At 34.0% G+C, this 12,283-nt stretch overlaps 1 protein-coding gene across 3 annotated transcripts in view; it reads left to right on the forward strand.

Moving 5' to 3' along the window:
* LOC114652185 (ubiquilin-1-like) overlaps window positions 1-12,283 on the forward strand; it is a 60,040-nt gene that overhangs the window by 23,529 nt on the left and 24,228 nt on the right. For all 3 annotated transcript variants that reach the window (XM_051928616.1, XM_028802427.2, XM_028802428.2), the window contains exons 5-6: window positions 602-760; window positions 2,557-2,764. In XM_051928616.1, the coding sequence (XP_051784576.1) occupies window positions 602-760; window positions 2,557-2,764 (367 nt within the window). The remainder of the gene's footprint in view (window positions 1-601; window positions 761-2,556; window positions 2,765-12,283) is intronic.

Genomic DNA, 12,283 nt, shown 5'->3' on the forward strand with positions numbered 1-12,283 from the left:
CCTTTACAGTTATCAAATGAAACTGGTGAAAGATTGTGCAGTGTACTTACAGTAAAAGTTAAAAACTACTTACTTTCTACTATAACACACAAATATTAAGTTCAGCAGTTCTAATGATTGAGTGTTTTGCTTTGCAAATAAAGTAGTTGACAATTTTGTGCCAAATAAATTTAAATGGTTACTATGTTTATTATTTTTCTATGTATCATACAGTATGATATTAGTAGGAAAAAAGTATTGCATAAGTAACATTCATATTTATAAATATACCTTAAGAATTAAGAATGACCAAGCAGTTTTGTAGTAAAACTTTGTATTTCACAGTATACACAGTATCTCCAGCTAATATATGTTCTGTGTAATGAAGTTACACAATAATGACACTCTTGTACTTGTACATTAAATATTTTTTTAAGAAGTACGATTAAGAAGTCCAACATCCTTCCAGCTAACAGCCTTCCTTAGCCCTGCATAATGAATTTTCTTATAAAAACTTCTCAAGGTGTACTTTATGTAAGGTAATGTATAAAAATACATGAATACTGTAATGGAATTATGTCTTGTATACAGTTTACGCAACTGTTTTTCCTCTGCCTTATAGACACTGGAACTTGCTAGAAATCCAGCCATGATGCAAGAGATGATGAGGAATCAGGACCGAGCACTGAGCAACCTTGAAAGCATTCCAGGAGGCTACAATGCATTGAGAAGAATGTATACAGACATTCAGGAGCCAATGCTGAATGCCGCTCAGGAACAGGTAAGATTGAGCTTTAAAGATATTTTCTCTATATCACTTTTTTCTTTTTTTCTTTTTGCCATACACCATGTCCAGGTATTTGAACCAGACACCAAGAAAGCAAATACAAACCCATATCATCACTTTTATTTTTAATTTAATTTCACATTGTTGCTCTCTATCTTGTCAGTTTTTTCTTTTAAGTAATCATTTTAACATTCTGAAAAATCTTTTGCAGCCAGCTGGACTACTATTTGAAACAAAATACTGCCCTTCACATTTGCAGCATTAACACCCTACAGGAGCAGTGGCAGAAGTATGCAGGATTAAAAAAGTGCAGACAAATGTACAGTGGAAAAATGCATGTACTGACAAATACAGCTAGTAAAGTGTCACTGTACTGTACAGTTTGTAACTGTGTAATTAAGTGCGCACTGAACGATAAAATTGTGTTGATTACTTCCTTTCACCTTCCTAATCAGTAAGGTGACTAAGTTGAGGCTAAAATCACCTTACAGAGCACCAGTCTGTCCACTTCCCTTTCAAACAGTCAAATTCTTGAATATATAAATTCAGTCAACAAATTAAAAGAAATTTGGTAAACACTGGCGAACATTTTATATGGTTCAAAGCAAAGATGTTAATAGCTTTGACCTTTTCCCCAGTGCGATTGAACACAAAACAGCCACAACACTGTAAATAATCATATGTACAATGAATGCAAACTCCAGCCTTTCCTAAAGTTCACACTGTAGTCTTACATGGTGATAAATATGTATTATCCAGCCACTGAGTGAAACATAGTTTGGTTGTAAATTGTCTTAGCAGTCAGTTCTGCGGCATAAAATTTAAATTTTGGGGAGTTCACCTGTGGTCCACTTAATGAATTCAGCGTTGCATGGAATTGAGGTTCACAAATATTGGTTCTGAAGCCAACTGCTCTTTTTCACTTTGGCAGATGGTTCATTAGTGGATCCAACTTTCTTTATGACCTTTTCTCTCTGTATTTTGAAAACAGATTTATCCATATTTCTGTAAAATTCTGGAAAGCATGTGTACAAACCCTGATATCCCGCCCTACGTGGAGCCACTGTCAGTCGTGAACCTATTCCTCTATTAAAGGACATGTGAACAGGTCATTTCACCCATCCCCTGCTCACACATGCTGGCCAGAAAGACAAACAGCAAAACATAAGACTAAATATTTCTATGTGGATGCACTACAATACAATGAACAAAATGCAAAATAAAGCCTATACCTTAAGTAGAAACACAATACACAAATTTAGAAAGAACACAAAACCATGTAAATTAAAGAGTTATTACACCGTGCAGTTCCAAGCACCTGATAATGTTCTGTCCATTGCCAAAAAAAAAAAAGTCTAAATGTTACTAGCTTGTGGATAATTTAGCTTCCACTAGACTAAAGCATTAATTGATAGGCTAGGGCCAGGTACAGCACCTTTAGCATTCACTGTGGTACATTTTTCCAACCATTCTTTACCAAACCATCTTAATCAGCCTATAAAAAGGGGACTGAAGTACTCTGTAAAGCATCTTCAGGTCAGGAATTAAATCTCAGCCCAGATAGTCATGAAGCTATGTTGCTAAGAATTACTCCTCCGTACTGGGCAGAAATAAATTTGTCTGCTTAATTTAATGTTTCCTTTTCCCCTTGTCAAAAGTATGTAATGAGTAGAAGTATTCATCTTACCATTTCAGAGAAATTTAGTACTAATTTAATGTAAGTAATACATTTTTTTAACTAATGTAATGGTGCAATTTTAAAAAAAGTGTATTTTTTCCTCTTTTAAAAGTTTGGAGGAAACCCTTTTGCATCCTTAGTGAGGAATTCTGCCAGTGGTAATCAGCCATCCCAAACAGAGAATCGAGATCCATTACCAAATCCCTGGGCACCTACTACAGGCACTCAGATCTCCACAACTTCTGGAAGTAATGCCATTAATGCTACAACAAGCCCAGCATCAGGGCAGTTACTGTCAGACCTGGGCTCTGGAATAGGAGGTAAGCTGTAGTGACATCGTACCACTCACAAAATTTCTTGTACTTTAATATTTTCATTATTACCAATCAAAGCATATCACTGTAACTGTAATTTGTTTCAGAGGCAACATTGTCATGTTTTGATAGATAATATGCAAAAATTCAGGTGTTGGCTCAGACATTTTTAAAACTTGATAACCCATACATGAATAAAAATGTATAATGCTGTTACACATGAACATTAATTCATTATAGGCTAGCTCATTTCATTTGCTAATTGCCATTTTCTTGTCCTTATCACTGGAATTTACACCTTTCTAGGGTATATACTATAGTGTTCCAACTCTGCTTTAAGATAAACAAAGTGTTTTTAAGTAATCAACAGAAGTTGGGACACCTGTGCAAATTGTTTGTTTCAACTTGCATGGCTTTAATTGCTGCAGAACATCTGTAGGTTTTAACATATTAGTTGTTCACTGAAGAAGACCCATTTGTAATATTCTGGTTTCCTTTTTTCAGTTTTTGCTAACATAAACTTTAAATTTAAAGATCTGGTTGCTTACTACTTACCTTTTCACCATTTTAGGTCGTTCATTGTATTTCAACTGATTAAATTTGCAGAAAGCTGAAAAAACTAAGGTGTTCTAAAGCTTTTGACCAGTAGTATATAAGCTTTGTATAGTACCAAACCAGCACCACTAACCAAATACAGTCCTTTGCAATCCTATATTGCTTCATTAATGAATTCACCATGTTATAGACAGTGCACAGTTTTCTCATACACCCAGTTTTTTAATGTCATTAGCTTGGGGGAAAATGACCCACTTCTTTCCAGAACAAGTAAATTTTATCTTCTCTACCTGTTTCCTTCATGTTATACTTTTCCTTAAATTATGCAAGATGTACCACTGTCTTTTAAAATTAGTCTTCTTGATAGAAAAGAAACAGATTACTGAAGTGCAATTCAACAGTGTAGTCACGGATTGCACATTCACAGTGGAAGTGATGCTTTTTTAAATATTGTTACTTAAACATTTAAAAATATGAACTAAAAAATAACTTAATTTAGAACTACTGCAAAATATTTTTTTTTCTTCAGTTTTTTTGATTTGAATGATCAGAATTAGTCAGCAGTTAATACTGGAGAAAGGACACTCTTATATGATAAATACTTTACAGATGGGAAATGTAATTAACATTATTAAAATATTTTTTTTCATATTTTTCCCCATTTAAAATTAATAGGACAGATTTTTTGATATTGACAGTTCTTTGGCTATAAGTTATAATAAAAGCAATTTAGTAGTCTTCTTGATACCGATTAACTATTTTTCCTATGTTTCAAATATTTACTAAATGACTTAATATTGCAGTTCTTCATTGACAGAGTTAGAAAAGTCTCAAACACTAAGATCTACTTAGGGTTCATTACTATCAGTCCAGCCAAAAATTTAACTTTGACTTAAGAGCAAGCAGTGTTCTCTTGTCATCTGACAAATTTAAACCAAAAAAAGCGGAAAAACAACCTAGTTTTTTTCTATTTTTTTTCTGAGTTTGACCTTGCTAAAACAGTTATTCTTAACTATTATACCTTGAATTATCATCACATGAGCATTACTGGCATATAAATGAAATGTAATGTTAGTCTTTCAAATGAAATGTCCTTATGGTAATATATAAATAAACATAACTGGTGCCATTATTAAGAAGTAAAGAAAAAGCTGTTGTCAATAGTACTGTATTTTACAAGGCTTATGTTTTGTTTATGACTTTAGAATTTCTTTCTTAAGAGGGTATTTTAGTAACACAATTTAAGATCATTCCTTTTCTTTGACTTAAGAATATTCAGGAATCAGGGCTAATATCAGCTATCGAAGACTTACTGATTGAATTCAGCATTTCCTGTAAAACTAGCAGTTTTGTTGGAACTGAGATTACAGAACATGTAGTAGGCTTCTTTTATGAATTAGTGATTGAATCCCTAGTTCTAGTATTGCCTTTCAGCATACTGCCTTATTAATTTAAGGAGACATATATATTTTGGTCCAGAGTTGTAGTAGTCTGCATCCGTATGTTATACAATTTATTATTAAAGAGCTTCATACAAATTCCTGCTGCTAATGTTATGTGAATATTTGCCAGTAAGTTTTGTTTTTTATAATGCTTTTTAAATTAGCTGGTTCATATATATATTAGAATTCAGGGAAGGATCTGTAGAGGGCTTTTTTGGACTCAGTCTCAGTCTCTAGTGGTAAACTTGTAGTTGTGTTATTCTCTATTTATCCTGAATTTTTGGTATTCTAAGTATAAGAAATATCAGTAGAGGCAAAGTGGGGAGCTCATTCCCATTAAGGTTATCCAGTGTCAGATACCCTGTGTATGGGGATGGATTTTAATTGGTAGTGGGTTTTTGTGGCTAGGACTTATGATGTTCCAGACTATGGAACTAGAAATGATCGGCACTTCTTTCACTCCCCATCAGTAGACATTCTTTTGAGGGATTTGTTGTTTTTGGTTCATGCTATTGGTCCCTAGAAGGAACTGAGCACAAAGTAGAAATAGCAAAATCATCAAAATGAACCTAATTGTCTGCTTTAGTAATCTGAAGTAGTTGTTTGCTTCATTCATTTAAAATGAAAGCCACTATAGATATTTCTCACTTAGAATTTTAATTTTCCTTAAAATTTTCAGAAAAAATTGATCTTTTTAACTGAATTGAACTGTTTTTAAACTGTATCCAAAAAGAATGTGAGGTTGCTATTCATTTTTTTTGGCTACTGTACATACTATAGAGCAGTAGAGGTTGCACATTTTTGCTCAAGCAGATTTCTTAATTAGAAATCAATATTGATTGTGAAACTTGAAATTTAGGCAAATAGCTTTTTCATTCTCCTCCTTGAATTTGTATATTTAAATATTTTACTTTTCTCAGAAATTGTACAAATTGGAATTGTAGTTGTGCGTGGTTAATGAATTTTTATTTTTTTGTAAATATTTCTTTGTAATGGACATAGTTGTAAATGCGTGTTTCATTGTTAATCAAAAGTAGTTACGATTTTAAAAGAAATTAAGTAAGCAAATTATAACGAACCAAAAATTAGTATAAGATTTTAAGCAATGAAAGTTATTATCTAGTAAATAGAGGGTGCAGTCCTGAGTAGCAGGTTGTCCAGAATAAAGCATAAAGTATACAAAACCAGTGTTTTTCTGATATAAATAAGAGAGGAACAAATAAGTGTGAACATAAAATACAAAGTAAACAGAAGTAAGTAAAATCCCTGCTGCCACTCTACAAAGTACCATAAAGCACTCTGCCTTGTTCCTGACCCTGGACTCTTTCTCCTATTAGTGAACGTTTGCTCCAGACTTTACTCCTAACTGCAGACTTAATATGCCAAATGCTGTGAAAAACCCTGTTTCTGTAACAGTGCAGAGTTAGTAGTAGGGATGTCACAAGAATTGATATTTCAGTACTAATTCCGTACTAAAGTTATGATGGCATACCAGGTTTTTTACAGTATCTGTACTACCGAGAATGTACAGAGAAAGCCACATTGTTGATGATACAACATTGCATTATATTGCAAAGAAAAACGGCAAATGGAAGTCATGTCTGAAAATGCTTTTGTGTTTGTTGAATTGGAACTTGTGAGTGCAGAAATTGTGGTTGTTGTTTAAAAAAAAAAAAAAAATGAAAAACCAAGGCTCGAGTTATTGCCAGTTTTATCCCATTATGGAATTTATTCAAAAACATATTTGTACACGCTTTTAGAGCAACATTACCAATCAAATGAGATGTGTTCATTTAGCTTGTTTTGTCACACATTTGCAAGAGGAGATGCAAAATTAACAAGATTAATTGCTTTTAAGTAGTGTCCTACACGGCCCCAATAAATGAACAGAGGCTTCGCATTCATTCTCATTGTAAGGGGCACTTCTACAGATGTCCATCAATCCAAGCATATGTCAATTTTATAACTAATGTATACAGATCAGGGTCATGCCGGAGTACGACTCACATGTCCATGGTTGTACCTATAGGGTTGTGAGATGTGGAAGGACTGGCAGGGCGAAAAACAATTGTAGCAAGTAAACATCGATGTAAGATTTAAATGAAGTGGCAACTTGGTTTGTTTACACTGACAATTCCATGAGTTACTCAAATTTTTAATGCCAAAATAAAATTTTATTAGTGTTTCAATGTTTTTAAGGACAAGGCGCATTTTTTTAATGCAACATGCACTATGTTAACAGAGATGCATATTCAAAGAGAATCTCATCCATATACAAGTATACAGATAGACGAAATTGCGAATCTCATGGTCCACAGTGTAACAACATGAAGTGCAAATAATAAATTAAAAATAGAATTAAAATTAAAATTTAAAATTAAAACACAAACAAGACATTGTGCAAAGACAAAACAAAGAAGAATATTTGGTGAAACTTGAAGTTAGTAGGACAATGAAAACAGTGTATTTCATTGCTAAATACAGAATCTGCAAACACTGAATTGATGTCATTCGTCTGGCTTTTGATGGCATTCTGCCATTTACCATTCTACTTGAATGGTTTGTTGGAAGAATCCAATGCTGTCTCACAGTTAATTTTTGTGAGTACAGGTACTAACAATGAAGTATTTTTCAAGTTCTGGATCTTTAGACAGGCATAAGAAATAACAAAGTCTTATCACTCACGCAAGAAACCTTAAAAACAGCAAAACAAGTCTGTTTAACAGGAGTTTTGAAATAAAGGATTCATGTAAAACTAACAAGTTTGATTTCACACAAGAAGCTTTAATGTTGGGACAAATGTTAAAAAAGGAGGAACAGATTTGGAAAATTAAAGCAAATTTGAAATAATTTGACTAATTCATTAAACATTACTCTTTAGTAATTGGTTTTAACCAGCTAATTATGCAAGTATAAATCTTACAATAGCAAACAACAAACCTAACTGATTGGTTCACTGACAAACCAGATGTTAAAAGCATTTTGTTACAAAAATAGCTTTAAAGATTTTGTTTAGATGGAAATATCTGGAATTATCTTGACATTTACTATTCAAAAGTATATTTACAATAATGATTGAATTTTATATTTAGCATAGATTTCAAGGAATAATTTTCAGTTAATGGACAAAAAATGTCAGAGAATAGATTTTGAATTTGCATGTTAAGATAAATCATGTAGTTCATTTTATTTCAGTCTTTAAAAGCCCTATGCTGAAATCCCCCCAAGATAATATAAACTCTATTTATCGTTAGACTGGGGGGATCCCCGTCTCTGCAATGCATTAAAATTTAAGCCCTGCATTGTACTTTGATATTTATGAATGCCAATACTAATTTACTTAAGTGATAATTGGGTAACAACTTGATTGATGTACCAGTATTTTAAAGCTCTTGTTACTATAGTATTTATATATTTTATACAGTATTACAGAAAATGGCACAATATTGTTGATTTTGAATAAATGGAGGTACTTTAATGAAAAGCCATTGAATGGGAATTGTGTTTTGCTGTGGTATCGAGTAGTGTGAAGTTTCACTCATGTTGTGGTATTGTGACATCCCTAGTTAGGAATGTCCTCTTTTTGCTCCAGGGATACCAGGCTTGAACTAATTCTAGATGGCCCTGATGTCCCTGCACTTCTGAGCCTGTATCAGCCTTTTAGCAGCCCTTAAAGGACTCTGCCTTTCAGACAGCTTTTGGGGGGCCTCTCTTAAAAGCCACTCTTTTCAGTTGCTCTCCTGTGAGTCTACACTATTAAAAGGGCAGTGTGGTTTCACTGCTGTTGACCTTAGATAGGCTGCCCCTGTTTTCGGGCAAGTGGGTGAACAGTGCTTTGCTTGTAATCTGATGTTTAAGTATGGCAAAGACATCACATAGAAATTAATAAACAACATTTATTTCTATAGCACATTATCATACAAACAATGTAGCTCAAAGTGTTTTACAGAATGTCAAAGAAGTAGTTATAGGCAAAGAAAAACAAATTAAAATGACATAAAAATATTTTTATGCAAAAAATAAGTAATGCATATTTACATAAGATATAATTTAAATGAATAGATGCCTTAAATATAGAATTGTTTAAGTCTCTAAATAACAGTCCAATAATAAGGTCAGTTGATAGTAGGTGAAAGCAAAAACCAAAGTCCAAATTGTAATACAAAAGATATAACAAACAACTAAATTGAGGCTTTTAAATCAGGAAAGCCTTTGCAATCTACTGTATATAGATATTTCCCTCCTAAACAAAATTAAGCAAATGTCACAAAGTCTGAATACCATCAAAAAATGTTTGTTAAACAAGGAAATCTCATAAATATGCAAATAAGAATTTCACCACATTCTGTATACATGACGATACTACCACTATCACCTCCACCAGTGGTGAATTGCTAAAACCTTTTCTTTGCTTCATGAAGCTAGCTCTACATCAATCATCAGAAATGGGTATATCGATTTGAATGTGGGGGGTAGCAGGTCCCAACTTTATTTACCATAGGACTTTGTATTTTAGAGATTTTGCCTATTAAACAATAATATTTATCAGTATCCACTTTTCCCACCCTTATACCGAGCGTTATAAATAATTTCATCAAACCGTTCTTACAGGTTTGCCCAATTTCAATCCCCCTTTTCTTTGACCTTCAGATTTCCGCTGCTGGGCCGGCAAATCAAATCACAAGCACTCCCTATAAAAAAAATAGGTACGAAATCACATATTCGTCGCTGATTGATGAACCAACCTGCTGCAAGATGCTGACTTCCTTCCCCCGCTGCTCGATTCCTTACTGGTAAGCTAAAAGTTTCCTATAGCCATGGGAAAAAAAATATTTTGTTGGAAAAAAACTTACAGGACAAACATTATATTACTAGAAGTAATAATGACCATGCAATCTCTGAATGAACTGAACATGTGCACAAAACAAAAGGGAGCAGTGCTACCAATGCGTAGGCAGTATTTTAACTTTAAAAGACAGGGGAGGCCCTTTTGCGTTGGCTCCAGGTTATTTGATATTTAAAACATTAATGGAACTGCTGTTTTAAGTCATAAACGGCTTGCAGCACCAGACCCACTGTTAGCCAGCACATATTTTAGAATCCTGCCATACCTCTATGGCTTCTCTTTCACTATGTTTAGAATGGCAAGGTTTCCAGTTTCCAGCTGATTTACCAGCAGGCTACCCTTTTGGGGAAACATTATGATTCCTACCAGGCTACAACTCCTTTAAAGTGGTGCCCTCATGGGACATCTAATACACTGGTGCAGCTTACCACTAACCATTGACTATTCTGAAGTTAATAGTGAACTGAGAGATTACTGACTGAGAACTAGAACAAACCATTGAATTTAAACAGCCTGTCCCATTAACAGCAGATATCAGAGTCTAATTAAGAAATTGTTCAGATTTAAACATGTAGCCTTCCCGAAAGTGATTTTGAACACCAGGCTTAAGTTATCCAAGTGAACAAAATGTGTAATTGTCAGAATAGAAGACCATATAAAGGGTTTAATTTTTTCTTTTCTAATATCGCCCGTTTGCTCATATAAATCTTATTATGTAAAGGTGAAAAAATGCCCGAGATGTTTCAGCCTTTTCCAAAAAAAATGAGGATTTTTAATAAAGAGTAAAGAATTTGATACTCATTCTTTATTAGTCAGGTTGAGACAGGTCCTGTTTCATTTGCTCCAACAGTAAAATAAAATGTAATGTTTACTCTCGTTTTATGTAAGTTTGACCATATGTGTGAATTTGTGTGACCCATTAAAAATAAAATGTTCTAATTTAGACTGATGAGTGTTACCATTGACAGGAATTTGATTATCTTAAAATCTTTGTTTATCCCTCCATTTCCTGTATTAAAGAGACAGTTCTAACTTAGCTTCTATAAATTCCTTGATTGCCTACAAAGTGAGACTGCTTCTTTAGAGGTGGTGAAGAGGAAAGATGAAAAAGAACATCTTTGCCTGGTAACATTACATATAAACTTAAGATATTTTTGCTGTGTTATTTGTGTGAATTGAGGTCTCATTTTTGAGTGCTGCAATTTAGGCTGTGATTTCTAAGCAAACCTTGAACCCGGATAACATGACACATGAAATTTTCTGGATACCCAGACAGTATTACCTTAGTTCTTAGTTGTTTGTGAGGTATAATCTTGATAAAATATTATGTCTAACAGAAGTCATCTTTACCAAAATAAGTTTTTTCTCTGTTTATATCAGGGTGCATGCAGTAGCATAATGTCACTTGACTGACTGAGAGGATGTTCTGATGCACACTTGATAATGCTTGCAGTAAAATGGTCCAGTGTTTCCTTGTTTATATCTGTTTACCTGCTATCATTTGTAAATATTAGAGGTGGATAAATCAGTAGTTTGGATGCCCAGGACTACCAATTTTTAATTCCTGAGAACCAAACTGTAGATTCACAAAGCCTGGGTGGATTGCCATATGTTCTAGATCTTTGGTCCATGAATCAGAAGCAAATTGATTAAAAACAAAAGACTAAATTTTTACTGTACGATTTCAACTTAAAATAAAATAGCTGTTTATAGAATATCAGACTGCCATGAGAGGATTATATTCGACCTCCTCTTGCTGCTTTTGTTAAAAAGGTCTGCACACACAGACACACACTTGTAAGCAATATAGTGAAATTTGGAAGCAAGTCTATAAAGCAAACAAAAGAAACAAACCACTGTAAAAGCAGTGTAGACAAGAATGTCAAAAGTTAATCATATCCCTTTTGTCATTTACTGTGATATCAATAACATAATAATCAACATATACTTTGTTATGGATTTGGAAGAAAAAAAGAGGGGAGGACAAGGTGAACCATTCCACTACTTGTTTAATACCAGTTACAAGTGAAAGGAATCATAATTACAAGCAGCATTATGACCAAAATAAGTAGAAACAAAATTTTCAAATTATGGAGTACTAGCCAACCCGCGGCGTACCATACGCCGCATAATCAGGCTGGGTTTTTAATGATTTTTAAGCACAGGGAAAAATTAACATTTGAAAAATCCGGAGGAGAGGGGAAGGACGCCCATTACACCCCATCCGTCATGCTAGTCTGCTGATTTCTCGTTCAGTAACCTGTGATTACTGATTGGGTTGGGGGGGTTGGAAGCCTCACGAAGCATCACGAAACATCAACACGTTTGAAGCAATTGTGTCGGAAATCGTATCGAAGCTTCGAAGCATTTAACACTCACTTCTCTAGTGACACCTCCTGGCCATTTTCATTAACGTTATAGAAACTTATGATACACTTGAATGACTTCTGTTAAAACTCGTATTGCTTTTATTTTTTCGCAGCTACAGACTGACAACGAAGAGAAGGGTTCGTCAGCAGCTTCTAGTGTGTGATGTGTAAAAAATATAAATATAACTTCTTTAACTGCCTTGTGGCGCTGTAGTAGTACGGCTGCTTTGCAGTAAGGAGACAGTGGAAGATTGTGGGTTCGCTTCCTGTTTCTTCCCTGTGTGGATAGCAAATTATCCGCGACAAACAAACT

This window comes from Erpetoichthys calabaricus, chromosome 5 (assembly GCF_900747795.2).
Source record: "Erpetoichthys calabaricus chromosome 5, fErpCal1.3, whole genome shotgun sequence".
Classification (NCBI taxonomy): domain Eukaryota; kingdom Metazoa; phylum Chordata; class Cladistia; order Polypteriformes; family Polypteridae; genus Erpetoichthys; species Erpetoichthys calabaricus.